The 20,144-nt window shown below is 31.1% G+C and overlaps 1 protein-coding gene across 1 annotated transcript in view; it reads left to right on the forward strand.

Moving 5' to 3' along the window:
* SNTG1 (syntrophin gamma 1) overlaps positions 1–20,144 on the forward strand; it is a 280,357-nt gene that overhangs the window by 105,936 nt on the left and 154,277 nt on the right. Inside the window, exon 10 of the mRNA XM_011372125.1 lies at positions 3,657–3,786. Coding sequence (XP_011370427.1) covers positions 3,657–3,786 — 130 coding nt within the window. The remainder of the gene's footprint in view (positions 1–3,656; positions 3,787–20,144) is intronic.

Here is a 20,144-nt window from a genome sequence, read left to right on the forward strand (position 1 = left end):
TATTTACCCAGAGAAGTTGAAACTTAGGTCCACACAAAAAATTGCACACATATATTTTTAGCATCTTTATTCACAATTGCCAAAACTTGAAAGCAAGATATGTTTAGTATGTAAATGGGAAATAAAATGTGGTACATCCAGGGAATGGATTATTCATTGCTAAAAATAAATGAACTCTCAAGCCATAAGAAGCATGGAGGAACTATAAATGCATATTACCAAATGAAAAACATCAATCTGAAAAGATTGTATACTTTATTATTCCAACTATGTGACACTATAGAAAAGTTAAAACCATGGAGACAATAAAAAGATTAGTGGTAGCCAGGGATGGGGCTGTTGATGTACTGGTATTTATAAATAGGCAGAGCAAAAAGGATTTTTAGGCAGAGAAAATACTCTGTATAATATAATGATGGTTATGTTGTCCAAACACAAAGAATGTAGAACACCAAGAATGAAACTTAATGTAAAGTTAGGACTTTCGTTTATAATTAAGTGTTAAGTGTAGGTTTATAAAATGTAACACATGTCCCACTCTGGTAGGAGATGTTGATAATGAGGAAGACTGTGCATGTGTGGTGACAGGAGGTATACAGGAAACCTCTGTACCTTCTCAATTTTGCTGAGAATTTAAAAATGCTCTAAAAATCTCTTTACATGTGTGAAGTATGCAGGACAAATGTTTCCATGTTTATTTTACACACAGAGAAATTGGAGGTCAGAGAGTTACATAACATTGTTACCTGTAATAACCTTACAGATAATAAATAGAGTAGGATAAAAGGCATTTCAGACATATGACTTCATGTTGTGTAAAGTCATCAATGAATTCAAACAAGAATTATTGTGTTAATCAGAAATGTATATGTATTTATGTATATGCCTAAGATACATTGAAGGTTATTTATGGATTTTTATAGTGAGCAGTGTATTTTGCATACAAAGATTAATATTTATTCTAAATGAATAAACCTATTTTAAAAATCAGCAACATTTGAGAATAATTTTTATTGCTGGGACAATGAGCAAGAATCTCCCCCAAAAATGTAAAAAATATTGAACAGTTGAAAAATAATCTGTACTCAAAATTTCAGATTATCTAACTCTTTAATAATGTAATTTTTAAAGCAAATATATATACGTATGTATATATATATATGTGTGTGTATGTATGTTTTTGTGTGTGTGTGTGTTTGTATTTGTTTGGGTGTGTGTATATAAAGTATCATAATTCTGTCTGGGTAGCCTCAACACTTCTACAGATGTTAAAGTGCAATGTTTCACAATACTAAATATATGGTAATGGAGTCTATTGATTTCAGAGAGTGTACAATCAAATAATAAGAAACAAAGAATTTTTTGTTTTATAATTACTGATTGTCTCCATTCAAAGAATTACATTTTCTAAGAGCTACAAAGAAAATAAATAGCATTGCAGTCTTCCTAAGGAAACAACAAATCCATGTGGAGACAGTCTTGCTAAACATTCTCAAATACTGCCATCAAGACCGCATTTAATGGATTGTTCAGAGGAAAAGTAGTCATAGAACTTCAGCGATATGTGGAAGTATTTGAATCCCAATACTCACTCCATAAATACTTGTTAAATTATAAAATATATTATTCTCAATTTTCTTAAGGGGAAATTGAGGCACAAGTGGACAAATTCATTGATAGTCTTATTCATTCAAAAATAGAGGCAGAACTATGACTCAGATGGTAATCTCTACAATCAGCTTATTTTGTAAGAAATCATATATAAGCAAAAAAAATAGTTCAAATACTTCACATATATTTAGGAAATCACTTTCATAAAATCAACGTAAAAAGTGTAAACAGAATGTAAAAAGCAATATATATTAATAAATAAGCCTACATTTATAAAAGATTAGTCCAGAATTATTCTATCTATATGATTACATAGATTGCAGATTTTATCTAGGTCTATTAACTGTAATTATCTGAAAATCAAGCTGTCTTGATTCATTTAAAGCAGAAAGAACAAATATATCCAAGACATGCTTTAATTTGTGGCATGTGAAGCAGTAGTTATAATAATCAGAGAGTGAAAAGAAATATATATTGCTAAACTCAAATTAGTTCTCATTTTCCACGGATGGTTGAGGTTCTGTGTGGATATTTTAAAAGTCTTAGTCACTGTTGAATATCAAAATTAAACCTAAGAAAACCATGTAAAATTATAATATTATTTTCATGCTATGCATATTTTTTCTTGTCCCAAATACAAAAGAACATTATTTCAGAGACAGACAATAGTTGTACTTCCAAAAGGCTTTTCATGTAGTTTTAAGATAAAACAAAAAAGTGTATTTGAACATTTTCTTATCTATTGAAAGTGCTGGGTCAAAATATGACAGCAAATTTCTCTAAAAATATTAAATAATTTGGATACAGAGTATCTTAGAAGCAAAGGCTTTACCATGTACCTGGTTCTGAGATATGGACTGGTCTTAGGGGAAGAGAGTGTGACACAGGCCTAGAGATGAAGCTAAGCCAGACATATGCTCTGTGGAGTGTCCTTTATTTATTTGAGGAAATGAAATCATGTCTAATATAGATATGATTACAAAACTTAGAAGCAACAGAAAAAGGTATTTATTTGTAGAAGATACACACACACACACGCACACACACACACACACACACACACACATTTACTTAACTTTTTAATACTGAACTACAGATTTTTCTATTGCATCATGAATAGCCGGGATTTAAATAAAGTTTGTGCATTTTCTAAAGTGTGTTGTACAACAGAGTAATTCTCAAATATAAGACATTTGTTTACCTTTCATTCATTTTGGATTTTTTGTCTATTTCTTTTCATTAAGATTATATCTAAACATGCAAGAACTGGATACAGAAAAAATAGTAAATGATTAAAGCTGTAAATGAATAAAGCTATATTCTATACCATTTTGGAAAACAATTTAGAATGACATCATTTATTTTTCTCCAAAAACAGCAACAAAAAAATCAACAAAAAGTCATAGGGTTATTTAGACTGGCCATTGCATTTTGAAGAAAAAGTTTAATTGTTATTGAAATACACAACATTCACATAATTTTGAGTATAAAATTTAGACCTGAAGAAGAGCTATGAACCTCTTTTCCCAAACCATCTTTGAGAAGATGAATAAACTGAGAAAGAAGTGGTTTAACAGCTAACAAAATGCTTCAGCTCATGACACCAAATGATTTTTGTAAGATGTTTAATATTTGTGTTTTTTATGTGATCTTTCAATTATAAATCAGAAGATGTATTGAAAAATATCCAGAAGAGATGATGATAACCAAAATAATAAACTTCTATGTATAATTTTATGATAAACTAAAAAAAGAATCCTAAAATGTCTTAAATATTCTTCCATTTACATAATATAATTTATAACTCAACATTTTCCCAAATTTATCTGAATCTCAAGATGCTTTCTAAAAATTCAAAATGTTGCCTTAGTTTATCATTAGTCTTCAAATTAAAGACAGCAATATTATTAAAGAAGTAAACAAATATGAATTTGAAGCTGTATTTGTATTATTTAAAAGAAGAGCTTTTTAACAGATACTCTTTCAAGTTGCAAATATATAAACGAGATGATGTTTTGATCTGATTTGTTCTGACATGTCTGCAGGCAGAATGCTTTTCAAGTCATCGCTGTGGACGGGGTCTGCAGTGGGATTATTCAGTGCCTCTCTGATGAAGACTGTATTGACTGGCTTCAAGCAATAGCAACTAATATTTCAAACCTCACAAAGCACAATGTAAGTAGTGATTCAAGGGACACCTGGCCATAGAGTTTCTCCCCTTGGTAAATTTCTTCAAAAATATATATACATATAAAACTAAGCATCAACTGCTTGGAGTTCATCTAAGAAAATCCATCATGAAATCTTTCTAGAATAATTATCAAAAGAAAATTACTTTATTTTGAGTTTTGGCCCAAACTATCAGTTCAAGAACATTTTCCCACATGTTTCCTGCTAAACATCTACATTATTTGAATAAGTGAAAATAAACATTTTGCGTGTAATCATTAAGTACACATATAGATAGATGATAGATAAATCAATATAAGATGTAGACATTTATCATCTCTCTATCTATCTATCTATCTATCTATCTATCTATCTATCTATCTATCTATGTCATCTATCTATCTATCATCTATCTATATGTGAAAGTATTCTGGACTAAACCGGTACAAAATATCCAGAGTATTGTTAATTTTCCTTTAGTGACATTATAATTGCAGGTAGAATTTTTGAAGTAGTTGGAGGGAAGAGTTAAAAGAGTTAGCATGGAGACTGAAGATCTTGCCTAAGTCTGTACTAGTACAGGATCAATTAGAAGACATCATTGTTGAATATGGTAACTACCACATTAGAGCCATGTCTATATTATTAGGAATGGCTTCTCTACTTTTTGTCTGTCTTTCTACTTCAACTTTCTTCACTCTTGTCTCTTTATTATCACTATCCACTCATTATCACTATTGATTAATAATTAATTTAGTTTTAACAAAATATGCAAAATCATAAACCTCATTTCATTGAGTACCAATGCATATCATTTAAAATTGTTAAAAAATATTAGCTATCATACATGTCTTAATACTTTCCTATTTCCGCAACTGTGTTATGCCATGTTGGAGCATTTAAGAAGTCTTAAGGAAAATTCAGAAGTCTGATATATAAATGGTTAAGTGAAAATATGTAACTTTTTCATCAATTCATGAACATATAAAACTTTCTTCACATAAATGACCCTTTAGACCCAAATATCTTTGCACAGACTTTACTTTGAAATCTTTGAAATCTAAAAAAGATTGTGTCAAATATTTCTTAAAAGTAGAAGGGCCATCAACCATTAAAGACAACAATGCCATCATAAATAACCATGTACCTATATCTTAAGTGGATATTGAAGGGATTATCTGGGAATGGAATTGATAGGCATGGGATATGTACCTGTTCAACATTTCCTGATAATGCCAAATATTTTCCAAATTACTGGTCAGTTTACCCAGTTATTCTCAGTGGCTGACAGGTCTTTTTCCACAGGTCACCTCAACAATTCGTATTATCATGTCTTTTTAATTTTTGGTTATTTGGTATGTGTAAAACTATATCTCATTGTGGTGTAAAAGGAAGTGGACTTTTTTTTTTTTTTCTCATGGTACCTAAATAGGTACAACTACACAAAACCTTACCTGGGACATCACTCAATAAGGAGTCCTGGCCTAGGCATATCTGGCTTGGGCAAGAATTACCCTGTAACACTCAATCTTTGTTAATCTGGTGGTATCATCATACTAGAATTGCAGAAAATGACAAGAGGTTTCAGATTGACCAAAAAAAAAAAGTAGTGTTTCTCTGAGGATCATGCCTCTCCTCAATACTTACTCTCTAATAGAGATGTTCTAGGATTAAAGAAAAGAGAAAAATACTTTGTGAGAGTATCGACTATTTCATTACATAAAATTTTTAGAGTGTCCAAAATGAGCCAACAACTTATATTTATTAGAAAAAAATTAAAAAGAACAGGATGTTACATTGTAAATCCAATGTTTTTCTCTTTACCTAGATCCAAATTTATATTGACCCCAAATCCTAGGAATTCTCTTATAAAATTTGTGATTCTTTGGAATGTATGTTTGAGTAGAATGCTGTGATCCAGAAAGTAAGCATATGAAAAGTCAACATTTCTTTAAAAAAAAAAAAAAAAGTGAAGGTATAAATGCCACTATCCTCTGTGTTACCAGAGTGAAGGAGTCCGTCTGCCTGCGCGCGTCTATGTCAATGAGATACATATAGGTTTTGCACCAAAGAAAATAAAAGGTTTATTTTAGAGTCAAATATTCTGGAGACGTAAGTGAACTATTGCTCTCAAAAACCTGGTTCCCTAGGTGTCTTGAGGGGATAGATTATATAGGGAAAAATCAGTTGTCATGGAAGCTAAGGGAGTTAGGGGTCACGGGTAATTGATCATTGTGTCCAGTTGGACTCAGTCGTGGGTGTCATCCCGTCTGGTCCCATGGCAGATGAGGACCTGGGGTTGAAACACATATAAAGCCAAGAAGTTATCCTTAGTTTAACCGAAAGTTATTGTCCTCCTGGTCTATAAATCTGAGGCTTCATTCTTAAAAGATTTAACACTGGTCGGAACCTAATGTCTTAAGGCTTAATGGTTGAAGGAGTAGGTTTGTGAAGGTAAAAGGATAAGGGCAGAATAAAAGCAAGAGAGTCACAGGTGCCATTACTAAGCAAAACCAGCTTGAATCAAATAAAAAGCTATAAAAAAATCTGGGTATGGTTACCTGAGCACAAAGAAAGAATAGCCATATTTTACTTCTTGCTTTTCTCTCTTTTAATAAGTGCTCAGCATGAAACTTAAGAAAGCAGACAGTTCTCCTATCAATATTATTTTAGCTGCTGAGAGATTTATATGTTTATTATGCTATTGCAGTTTTATAAATTCCCTCATTGTTCTTTAATCTCCTGTGATTGTGTTTAATTGTATGTCTTGTTGATCTTATAATCAGTTCTTACTCAAAAGCACCCATGATTACAATACACTCTCATATATGTAGTGCTATATAAATGTTGAAAAGTTGTTACACATAGTAATAATAATGTTACTTTAGTGAAGGTATGATGACTGCATTATTGATACAGTTGATACCGTTGATTAGTATAAAGAAAGAATTTAGGCAGATTTGATAGTAAGTAGAAAAGTTTCTTTTAGCATTGTCAGATGCTCATTCTAGTTCTTTTAATATTTTTTTTAATTCTAAAATGATACTAGAAATCATTCCTTTTAGAAGGATATAGAACTATTTTTATATCTGCAAATACTTTGAGGGTATGTAGGCTTATGTAAAGTCTAACTCTGAATAGTTTACTTGTTATTATTAGGTACAAAGGAAAAATATTGAGACAACTATCTAAGGAAACTTTAATCTAGAGATTAGCATGCATAAGAATCAATTTGAAAAAATTAATTAGAAAATGCTTACAAAATAAGTGAAAAAATCATGTTATTAAAATGATGTGATTGTAATGTACATATATACATATCTATATGTATATTTATACACAAATAATGATAGAATAAAAAGAGAAATATTAAAATTTAATTTTGTAGAAACTTTTTTATGATGAATCATGTTTTAGTGTGTAGAACAATCAGGGAATAGACTGAGGAGAAGGTTAAAAGAAAGAAAAAAAAAACAGACCAGTACTAGAATCACTGGAGCAATATAAGATTCATTTTCTATTCTCTTTGCTCACTAATTTCATCAGTAATAATTCCATGAAATCGGGAGATTTTCATACCAGTTTTATGTGAAAATTCTATGCAATTACAGTTGCAGGCAGAAAAATTAATTTTTCCAAGTACAAAAAACACATTTATATTTTACCATTATTCAAGGTAGCTCCAAAATATTTACGATGCACTTAGTAAATGGTGTGCAGTAAAAAAGGATGTTTTGGGGACTTGTATCAAAGGTGTGCTTGCACAGAAGCCCATTCATTTTACTTAAATTATATGCTTAGACATTGAAAAAGGAGGAATGGCAGAGGCTATGATTTAGTGGGATGGTTCCAACTAAACCCTAAACCAATTTCCATTGGGCATTTGTTATTATTTTGCATAAAATAGACTTAAAAGATTGATAAAGGTAAAATTCATGAACTCTAAAAACAGTAAAATGCATGAATTGTAAATAACGGTACTTGTTTCAAGTTAATATTATTTCTATCCTTCATTATTTTACCAGATATATGATCAGTATCTGTGGAAAGTTATTAATTTTTATTTCCATGATCAATTTATATTAAATAGCTAAAGATCTTAAAATATGCTGATGCTGTAATGGTATGGAATTCTTGGAAATCCAGGGAGAGAGTAAAAGTATTTTGCATATAGAAATATGCATTATTGGCTCAGTAGGAAGGTTTTGGTAGGCTAAAAGTGCTCTCGATTATTTTAACTTCCTGGTAGTCACACTCTTATGCAATCCTGTCCCCTACATATGGGCTGAAAAGGGAGCTTAAAAGCAGATGCTTTCCTGTCAAAATTTCAAATGATTCTACAATTTCAATTGACTCTTGATTACAGACTGTGAGAGACTTGGAAAGAGGGGCCCCAGCTAAGCCACACCTGGATTTCTGACCTACAGAACTAATGTGAGAGTAAGTTTTCCTAAGTATTGGAGTAACAGGAATAAGGAACTATATTTGGTTCCTAGAGCTGCTGTAGCAAATGATTACAGATGTGGTAGCTTAAAACAACATAAATTTAATCTAGAAACGAGAAGTCTTGAATTGAGGTGCCAGTAGGGCGGCATTCCCTCTGTAATGTCCAGGGGAGAATCCTTTCTTTTCTATTTTAGCTTCTGGTGGCTGTCAGCATTTCTTGGCTTCCATGGCTTGTGGCCAAACCACTCTAATCTCTGTCTTCATAGTCACATCACCTCTTCTTTTGTATGCCTATTATCCTGTATGTGTCTCATAAGGATATTTGTGATTAAATTTAAGGCCTAGTAAGGTAACTAATCCAGGATGACCTTACCCCAGGATCCTCAACTTAATTATATTTGCAAAGATCCTTTTTCCAAATAAGGAAACATTTCCAGGGATTGACATAGGTAATTTTTTTTCAGGGGGGCAGTCATTTTTTTGGCCTACCACAAAACTAATACAGAAGATAAACAACACACTTAGATTTAGATATTGTTTTGTCTTACCTTCTTTGGCAGTGTCTTTAATATCAGTTGAGTTGTCAAAGTCTTTGTTCTGCACTGCCTGGGGATGAGCCCAGAACTTCTTTGGTTCACACATGGAACTAGGTGTCTTCTCTCACTGGCTCCTCTGTGGGATTTCCTCCACACTCTAGTTCTCATGGAGCCCCTGTTCTTATAGGATAAGAAAGTCAGGCTTCTCTCAGAGTTTACAGAGAAACTGTTATAAATTTCCTCATGACAGGTAAATACCAGGTAAAGTAGACTTAATCACAAATATATTACTAAAGATAGAAATGATTGCTTCATAATAATAATAAAAAAATGTTTAATTCATTAGGTAGATAAAACAAATGTAATATTGAAGTCAAATTTAATAAAAAAGTAAAATGTATCTACTACATGGGATTGAAAAAGTCTGAAGAGAAAGAGAAAAAAAGTTCTACCTCAGAGTTAGAACCACAAAATAGTTAAGGCATATTTATAATGAATGGAAAGAAATATAATGGATTGTGTAACTGGAAAAAGAAAATAACATATTCATACTACCTCCTAATTTTAGCTTATAGAGAGTCATTATCCCATTCTTCCATCTTACAGAAGAGGAAGTCTCCCATTGAACTATTCATTTAGCACTAGGTGAGTCTGGGATGTCTCAGCAACCTAAGCTGAGAGAGGAGCTCACTTTAATTATCTCTCTTTAAAACCTATCAGCTGCTCTCACCAGGATTTCTTAGGGCAAAAGTAGTTCTGCCAGGATTTTCACCATCCAATATCCATTCTATGTACACCCTTTACATGCTACCTGCCACACACACAAAAAAATTGATAATCATGAATTTGTTTAAAAAATTTCTCCTAGTTTCTAATTTATAATTTATGAGAAGTAACTAAAAAATTAAAATGTTATTTAGTCAATAACTCAGAATTAACAGTTAAACTGATTCTGTTTATCAAATTACTACTCTGAGCATCTGTGATTGGCAGAATAATGCCCCTTCCCCAAATGCGAATGTTTTACTCTCTAGAAACTGTCATATGGCAAAAGAGAATTAAGGTTATAGATGGAATTAACTTTGCTAAGCAGCTGGCATTATTCAGGTACAGCCAATGCAATCAGAGTGTCTTTAAAAATGGAAGAAGAAGGCAAAGTAAGAAAATCATGGAGATGGCAACATGAGAAGACATCGCTGGCTCTGTAAATGTATGGGGGGGGGGGATGCAGCATGATCCAAAGCCAGTAGAAGCTGCAAAAGACAAGGAGATGTTGTTCCTCCAGAGCCTCCAGAAAGGAATGTGTCCCTTCCAATATCTTGATTTTATACCATTTAGGACTTCTGAACCTCAGAGTATAAATAATAGATTACTTGTTTTTATCTGTTAAATTTGTGATAATTTGTTATTACAACAATAGAAAACTAATACGACATCTATGTATCTTTAAATAAATCTATTTCATTTTTCACAATCTAAATCTAATGATTTAATCTGAAAATCATACCTTTACTCTTATCACATTTATCTTTTTCAGAATAATTATAAAATACATTCACATATATCAGAAAACATACAATATTTATATTATTAATTAATCCAAGTGCAAAGCAGCCTATAATATCATGTGAGTTCCTATATCCTTTAAAAATAACTACTTGTAATGATATTACAAAGAAATTATCATAATTGTTGAGTTAAAGCACACTGAATAAGGACTGTCTTTGGAGTTGGAAAATTTTATCTGTTCTCAGTGTGTTGTCAAGCATGATTAGAAGCTTTCAAGTACTATAGAAAATGAGGAGGGAGAGATGACATAAAAGGGGTGAGAAGAACTGCTGGTGCCTGAAAAACAAATATGACTGGTCCAATCTGTAAGAGGTCAGAATTGAAAATGATGGTGACTGAAGTCAAAGAGTCACTGTACAGATTTGATGTTTGAAGTGCTGACAGGCTCGGTAAAAACAGAAGCAGTGGCCCTAAGCAAGGAATTGGTACTTCCTACTTGATTTGGTTGTGATCAAATAGGCAGCAACGTGCCCTATGTTTTTGTATTTTTAGTACTTAACATAGTCCATGCTGAACAAACATTAAATGAATTAGTCAAGCAATAATCAATAGGTATTTAAAGGAAAAACTACCAAGAAAGTGTAAAAAAAGTGGTAAAGGAGAGAAATTTATTGAGCTACAGTAAGCGCTGCAATAGAGCTTCTCATTAAATTATTTTAATTTATTAAATAGTAATCATTAAATTCTTATAAACTTTAGAATCCTCTTCCAGTTTTAGAGTAGCTGTGGAGAAGACGTACTGACAGCACTGTCCACCATAGATGATTCCTGTGAATAGCCTGTTGTCTGGACATAATTCCCTTTGTCCCTCATAAATTACTACCTCTCATAATGAGGTGTCTGATAAACAAGTGTGCTTTTTAAACAAAGCTTCTTCCTATAAATCTTTGAGTCATTTTCTAGGAGGCAAATGTAGAAAAATACAGTGTACTAGATGGCCAGGAATAAACAGATTGTAGCACGTATATCTGATTGAAAATCAAGGCAAATTTATTTGAATGTGTATATTGTACAACAACCATTATTTTCTTAAGAACATTTTTACATGTTTTTCTAAAATCTTCTCATAAAAAGGAACCATGGAGGTTATCTCACTCCATTTCCCACCTAATTAAAAAAAATATCTCCTGTGAAGTTCTCTTCAGACAACTCTTTGCTGGAAACCTTTCATTGTCAAGAAAACCACTGCTTCACAATGAAGCAAATTAATTTTAGCTAGTATCAGAAAATTCTTTCTTATAATGAATAAAATTCTCTTGTAATTTTCATCCATTTGTACTAGTTCTGCCTTGGAAAAGATACACAATAAGTTTTCTTCCTCCATTAATTGGCTATTCCTTAAATATATAAAGGCATATGTATGCCACTGTTTTTTGTTTTTTGTTTTTTTTTTTTTCCAAAAGATTCATTCCTTTCTGTTCCTTATTGGCATATCATCCCAGGGTTTCTCCTCCTTGTCACTGTCTCTGGATGTAGAAGCTCTTTCGAATAAATAGAGTATTTATTATGGATTTAAGCTTTTATTAATGACATTATCATGAACTCAAGTATCTTAAGGTTTCATTATTATCTTGGCATGTATTTACTGATTTTGTACCATCCATTTATTGTCATATATTGAAAATACTCAATTATATTATATTTTATTTTAATGGCTAATCAAGGTTTATTATTTTTCTCAATATTATATAACATTAGGAGTAGAGAAAAATGCATTTTTTTAAATCAAAACACACTTATGAGTGAGAAATCTTGGTTCTTGTATTAGTTGCACCAATTACAAAATACTCAGAGTGGTAGAAGCAACCCTAAACAATTACATACTAAATTATTTAGACAAAAGCTTGTTTTTTTTAGCTTCTTAACTTTTCAAAATTGAGTTATCACCATTCTTGCCTTTTTTATTTGGTTGCAATGAGATTCAAATAAGATCTTCTACAATTGCTAAATACTGTAGCCTATGTGGTTTTATTTTCAAAGAGCAGTATGATATAAACATTAATACAAAGCAAATATTTTGCCTCACGTTTTGAGAAATATTCCATACAATAGAAATGAAACTAAAATGTTATAGATGATAGTAAGAATTTCAAAAAATATGAGAGTACTAAATGTAAGTTTTCTTTCTTAATGTTGTTTCTTAATGTATATAGTGACTTTCTGCCAGAGTAAAGAATAAAAATAAGACAGGAGTATAACTTTATTATGGAGACAACTAAAAAAAGCATAACTTTAGCCAAATGATCAAAGTTGACCTTAACAGTTATATAGTCATATCGAAAGTAAGTATCATTGATATATTGTAGTAAAACTGTCACTTTACTTCTGTGGTCTTCCTTCCACAAATCTAAAACTTTTGTTGTGGCATCAGGAAAGCATCAAAAAAATTCCAATTAATTAAAATTCTGCAGATTACCTAACCTAAGGTCTTCAAAACTTATGTCATGAAAAACAAGAAAAGTCTGAGAAACTTTCATAACCAAGAATAGTCTGAGACATGAAGATTAAATAAAATGTGGTATCCAAGATGAGACTCTTGAATGGAAAATGGGTGTTATATAAAAACTAAAGAAATCTGAATAAACCATAGATTTAGTTAATAATTATATATTGATACTGATTTATTAATTATAACAAATGTTCCATAGTAATAAAACATAAAATGCTAATAATAGGGGAAACTGTGTGTGGTATATGAGAATTTCTATTTTTGATTTATTTTTGTGAATTTAAAACTGTTAAAACTAAAAAGTTCATTTAAAAAATATGTGTAAGTCTGTATATTTGTATATATAATCTAAATGTATGTATACATATATTTACATTTTATATATTCACATTAATACCAGATATTAACATATTTTTGAGATAATTATCAGCTCTCTGATTTATTCAATCCATTTATTCATTCAATAAATATTTTTGAAAGCCTATAGTGTCAATTTGCTAAGGATTGGAACTTTAATATTGAATAAAAATGAGTTTGCCTTCATGGATCAAATAGTCTAGTGAGGAAGAGAAACATTAATTAAATAAGCATGCAAGTAAATATGAAATTACAACTTTCATAAATAACATTAAGAAGTGTTACTGGAGGCCAAATCTGTACCAACTCAGAGATATAAGGACAATTTTTTAAAGTTTATATATGAACAATGAATAAGAGTAAAATAGGTGAATTGGTGGAGGAAGACATTTTATGCAAAGGTAATAGTATGTATCTATACAAGAGAAAAAAGTTAACAGACTTAGTTACAACAAGGAATCTTATTTAATATGTGAATTGTCATTTGTCATGGGTAAAATAAAAATGTTTAGATCAAAATAAGTGAATTTTCTGTAAATTTCAATATGATTTTAAGAACAGATTTTTAATTTGATGTATATTCTTCCTATATCTATGGTGTTAAATGTTCATTCTCTTGAAATAATGGTTATCATAGATAAATTATATTTTATTTTATGTTCGTGTTTATTAAAATAAGAGATTTACCCTATGCCATTACACCAAGTTCTTGTAACTTTTAATGTTCCAGAAAATATATATCTCCAAACTGTCGAATTAGAGCCTCGTAAAATAGGGCAAGTCTAGATATATATCTAAAATAAGTGGAAACTATAAAATTATTAACATCAGGTATTATGAATACCAGGCTGAATGAAAATAATGATGTAATTAGCAGAACAAAAATCATTTAAGAAGAGTTTGAATTTTGGAAAGGCAACAAAACCAACTTCTCAAGTCTCTCCAAGCACACCTGTGATATTAATTGAATACACTACAAAACCATCTGCATATATGCACACAACACAAAGTATGATAGGAAAAAGAAGATTTATTGAAGATTAAAGTAATAGAAAATACTAAGATCTGTACGAGTGAGTTGTGAAGTTATATAAGCAACCCTTAGTAAAAGGTATTTGCATATGCTAAAGCTGAAACTAGGAAGAAGACTAACTTCAAAACACTCTATTGTTTGACCAGTGAAAGAAAATTGAGACCGATGTTTTTACAGAGTTATTTTGCAATGTGAAAAAGCCGGAGCATTGTCATTATCAGACTTGGTATGAAGTCCTATCTTCTCTACTTACTGGTTATGGGATTAGGACTTCATATTACTCTTCATAAACAGTCACTAAGTTAACTTCAGTCATTGTGAGGGTTAAATGAAGAAAGTGCTTTAAAATTGCTGGTCCTTAAATAATGTAGAACTGTTTGCAGTGTTTCTTCTCTCCAGTTGCATTCTAAATTAAATGATTTAATCTATAAGAAATTAATAAATGGCAGTATCGATTTGTTTGTTGTATGTGAAGTTGCACATCATGATTTCATCAAATTGTCATCTGAGATTTTTAAAGATAGTTCTTTGGGTAACAGAATGTGGATAAAACTGAACATAATGAGCTAAAATAAATATCCAGTAGTGACTAGACTATTAAGCAGTGATATGATTTTTGGCAAACCAGAGATGCACACATCAGTTCCCTCATCTTTAAAAGAAACAGACGAAGCAGATAAGGTGCAAAACTCTTATTCAGCTAGTGTTTCACGGATCTAGGCTTTCTAATCATTACTACTACAACACTACAACAAATCTTGATTGATAAACAGAATTTCATCTGACGTTTCTATCGAGTTTACTTACTAACATAAAAGAAGCACCTCTTTTATCCTAAATTCTTCCATGTATATCTTATGCATCCAGTTCCTTTATTTAAATGGAATGTATTATTTAAAATTTATTATGTGTGTGTGTTTGTGTGTGGATAGATGATCGATCGATTGATTGATCAATCTATAGATAGATGATAGATAAAAAGATGTAGATAACGATAGATGATCGATCGATTGATCGATCAATCTATAGATAGATGATAGATACATAGATGATAGATAAAAAGATGATAGATAACGATAGATAGATAGATGATAGATAGATATAGATAGATAATATTTCTATTCTTAAAGGTTCTTTAAAAATTGTGAGATCTTAAATGAGAATGTACAATTGCATATGTAAGGTCTTCAAAATAGAAATCACGTTTTATTATTTAAAAAATAATATATTCTCTTTCTCAAATATTTTCATCAATTAAGAATGTTTTCAATGACAAATAAGAGAAACCCTAAGTACTATCAAAGTAAATAATTGGGTTTTGTCCCCAGCTGACAAGAATTCTGGTTGGTGGCATTTGCTTCAGTGGTTCTATGAAGCTACTAAGGAGCCATCTTTTATCTGCACACATTATTGTCCTCCACTATCTTTAGGGTGCTGGCTTATACCTTATATTTGCCACTTCATGGTCACACAAGGGCTTCGACAGTTCCAAACATAACTTTAGTGTTAAGAACAGGAAGGAAAGAGAATAAGGATAAGTAGTACCACTTACATCTCTTCCCTTTTGTCAAGCTAAGAGAAAATTTCCCAGAAATCCTTTACTGGACTAATTAATGTTCACTTCTAATTCTCCTGAACTCAGTCTTATGACAATTCTAGGAGGTGATGGGTCTGGGCAGTCAAAATGGGTAGTCTCTAACTTTCCTAGATTTTATAATTGGATATAACTATGAAAAAAGATTGTGAATCGCTTTTAAGTCAGATAACCAACAACATATACCACATTGCTTAATACTAAAGACATATTAATCCTAAATAAAATAAAATGCATAGATAATCAATACCCTCTGTGATTTTTGTAGGACCATCACAGTCCTTCAGGATTCACATACACACGTGCACACACACATACACACACACATTTAATTAATCCTTTGAGTTTACTCAGCAGGTATTTAACCCATCTTTCTATATTTTACTCATTTATCTGCAGAAGTGAAAAGAAAAAAAATTTGTGGAGCCACATATTTAATCCATAAAGATTTGCAATAGTAGATGGCAAAGATTTGCAAGTTGAACAAATGGAATTTTTTTTTTCCATAAAAACATTTGCTGTGAACAGATAAAGGAAAAACTTCTATTATGTTTGCCATATTGAAGACTTGACAAATCTTGTAGGTGAGTTAAAAATCATGAAAAAATAAAGCCTTGTAGAAAGGAGATTTACTGAAAATGAACTAAAGACTGTGATCAGAGGTTACAGAGTATGGTTCTGACAGGCATGGATCTCATTTAAGTAAACTTCTATTTTTTTTCTTTTTATAGTTGCTGACATTTCTGAGTCTTTACATGTACTTTTTAGTGCTAGCACGTTGTTTTCTGCATTGTTTTTTCCTCATATACAAAAATATGAATGTCAGACATGCAGCTATTAACTAAAAATGGGTTACAGAAAGTTAAATCAAACAACTACATAGTCAGTAAATTAAATCAGAATAACAGCAAGGGCAAATTTGGAAAATAAATGCATATTGACAATCACATTTTTGCGTTTTACATAATTAGAATTTATTTTGGAATGTTATGTCAGGAGGAATTTTAATAAAATAACTAACCTACTTCATTTCTTAGAAAACTACTCACCAAAAGTTAATAAAATTTTAAAACAATTTTTGATATTGGAAAATATTAGCTGATATTCGTTTGCATAAACTAAAACATCTGCTTTGATGTTACCTATATAATGAAATCATAATAAAATGAGGCAGTTTTACGAGACATAATTTATATGCCACTCTTGATTCAATTGTGTTCTGTTTGCTGACCCCAACCCTCTCTCCCCATGAGGCCTCATTCTTTCTCCCTGGCCAGAGCATTCCCATGTTCCAGCAATCTCAAAGCTACATGATTGACACAAAGGACCTCTTCCTAATACACACCCCCTTTTGTTACCCACAGTGCCTAGGGATAGACTTCAACGAAGTCTCTATCATGCCTTCAGTGGCAAGAGCTGATTCCACTGGGCCCACTAGATGCTCCAGGAGATAATCCAATAGGAATATGGGTAATTAATCCCTCATTGGTAATTGTCCAAAGAGACACAACTAGCAGTAAGAACCTAGGTAACAAATTACTTGCCCTTCCTCAATAGATGAACTATTGGGAAATGCAGTGATTACATAGGCTCTGTAGGCATACCACACTTGATTAAACAATTGACAGTGATTTATTGACAAACCGTGGCCGGCTCAGTGACTTGGGCAACTCATCACCTTAAATTTGCTTTCTGCTGTCATGCCTCACTTCCCTTTATATTTACTTTTGCTTCTTTAGGATAGAATATTCTCCCTCAATAACAATTCAACATGTACAATTTTCATCAAGCTTTATTTTCAAGGAAGCAAGACTAAGGAAATGTTTTCTACCTCTAAATGTTCATTACAACATACTGAGCTTTCCATAGGGGTTACAGTCTTACCTAGTAGCTGTCATAGTATGAAAGAGAAGGTGTAAATGAAGTGTACTAAGTAGGGAGATGAAGGGCCATCAGAAAATTGTGCAAAAAATTATTTTGACTTTGCCATTACTCAACTAATTTTTCTTAGATCTCCCCTTATTCTAAAATGTAGCTTAAAAGCTAAGGATACGTGACTAGGGGAATTGGCTACAAACATTTTCTGAGGCTCTATCTGAATTCTTATGTATAAATACTGTGCTTTCCCAACATTAGGAATCCTAACTAGTAATTTAGCAATGGCAAACCTATTTTCTTCAACTATAACTAATACAGACAAGTAAAAAATCACTTTCATCATTTCCCAAAGCCCACAGTGACTATATTGTTTCAGCACACCTATTCTCACAGCCAGTTTTCCCTTCCTTTTCACTTCTTCTATAGTGTCTCGTATTATCTGCTAGAACATTCATCCCCTAAACTTAGAATTATTTATTGCATGTTTGTTTTACCAACTATACCGGACGATTCTTAACAATAGGAGTCCTATATTTTGATCACTCACTTGAAGTCTGATGTTTAGTGAATTCAAGGAAGAATGAATGAATCAGTTCTGGATGAATAAACCTAGATGTTTGTAAATGGTTGAAACCTACTTTTAGCTTTCAAGCTTCTAACTCATGATAAGAGGTTTGTGTGTGTGTGTGTGTGTGTGTGTGTGTGTGCGCGCGCCTGCGCGCGTATGTGTGTTATGACATATAGCATATATGCGAATCTTAAAGATGATAACGTAAAATTGAAAACTTCTTATACTAGGAAAAATAAAGTCTAAGAAAGCTCATTTAGATATAATACCAAATCATTTTGTGGTATTGGTTTACTGTTAATGTATGAATGTTTAAGAGCATATGGTATTCTTTAAAACTTTTTATCTATAGTCATACGAATTAACCAATATAGTAAAGGCATAGAATCAATATCTTGGAAAAATATGAGTGAAAAATATGAGCTGAAATGTGGGCTTTTGAGGTAAAAAACATTTTTTAATTTTTTTCCTTTAGATGGTAAAAGCTGAGTTTTATCAGCAGCTGCAGAATAGATGTATTCCTTTGATGTGCCCACACACTATTAGTCATCAGATGGATTTATATCTATACAGAATAAAGATCTCTCTAGGTTCTTGCACATCTGTTAAATAATATTAGCCATAAATCTTTAAGAGGATTGGAGGAATGTTTAATGCTTCCAAGAATTATTTGCTTCTGTAAATCTTCAAAATTTATTTTTATTGGAAAATATACCTTGTTAGCAGGATTCTAAAAGCATACACCACCAATCATCAAAATTGATTTATAGATGAGGCTTAAAAGGTAAAAATTGATAAAATTAGGATACATTTTTGAAATGTAAGATATTCACTAAACTTGAAACATTTAGTTGAGAAGAAAAACAACAACAACTATCCCTGAAGATATTTAAAGTAGGAGGAGAGAAAGTTTTAAAAGGAATATTGGAACTTCCTATTGTATTTCTCTTTTTGTCTAAAGAGATAATCAGATTATTTTAGTTTCTGGTAACAACTGAAGATACTAAAATTGAATACATTAAAATAATCAGAAGATTTTTTTAGTTTCTGGGAACAACTGAAGATATTAAAAATGAATATATAAAGGGATTTTAAAAATTAAAGTGATACTTAAAACAGCTATCCCTTTACTTCCAAATTTTATTTTTAATAAATTAACTACAAAGAGATCTTTATTAGTTCCATTTGTATAATTATCTTTATTTCAATTTAACAGATCAGCAATAATTAAACTTCCTTTAAGAGGTTTCCATCATTAACATTCAATAAATTGTTTTCAAACAAAAAAAAGGAACATGTATTTATCATTTCCCCCAGCATTTAGCCAAAATAAATATTATTCCTCAAAATACATTCTATAATATTTAAGCAGATGTTCATTTGTGATCTTAGGTAAATTGCAATGTAGTAGAATTATCATTATCCTTTCAGTTCTTGAGTATAAGGATTATCCTCTGAAAACATTTGTAATATAAGCATTCAATGATTTTATATTTACACCTCAAGTTTTTTAAGCAGAGTCTTAAATTTAATATTCAAAGTTCTAATGAAAGGTCTCTAATGAAAAACTACTGAATGTAAACTAAAGTTTTAATAATATAGGAATATATTCTTGCATGGAATAGAGATTTTAACTATTCGTTTCTTTAAATGTAAGTCTTCATCAATACCAGAGATTCCTGAGGAAAAGAATCACTAACATAATTGAATAAAATAGGAAGGCAAAATAAATGGTGAAAATGTTTGATAAAATATGATTCACATTTTTTATAATATTATTTAACATCTATAAAAACATGGGACCACATGCAGCAAGTATAATTTTAGGTAATAAATTGTAAGATTTTAAAAATAACTTTTTTTTCTATTCCATTTCATCCGAAATGTGAAGTTTCTCCTCATGTTATGTTTTTAATTTACTCTTTTCCTAAGAA

Source organism: Pteropus vampyrus, unplaced genomic scaffold, assembly GCF_000151845.1.
Source record: "Pteropus vampyrus isolate Shadow unplaced genomic scaffold, Pvam_2.0 Scaffold201, whole genome shotgun sequence".
Lineage (NCBI taxonomy): Eukaryota > Metazoa > Chordata > Mammalia > Chiroptera > Pteropodidae > Pteropus > Pteropus vampyrus.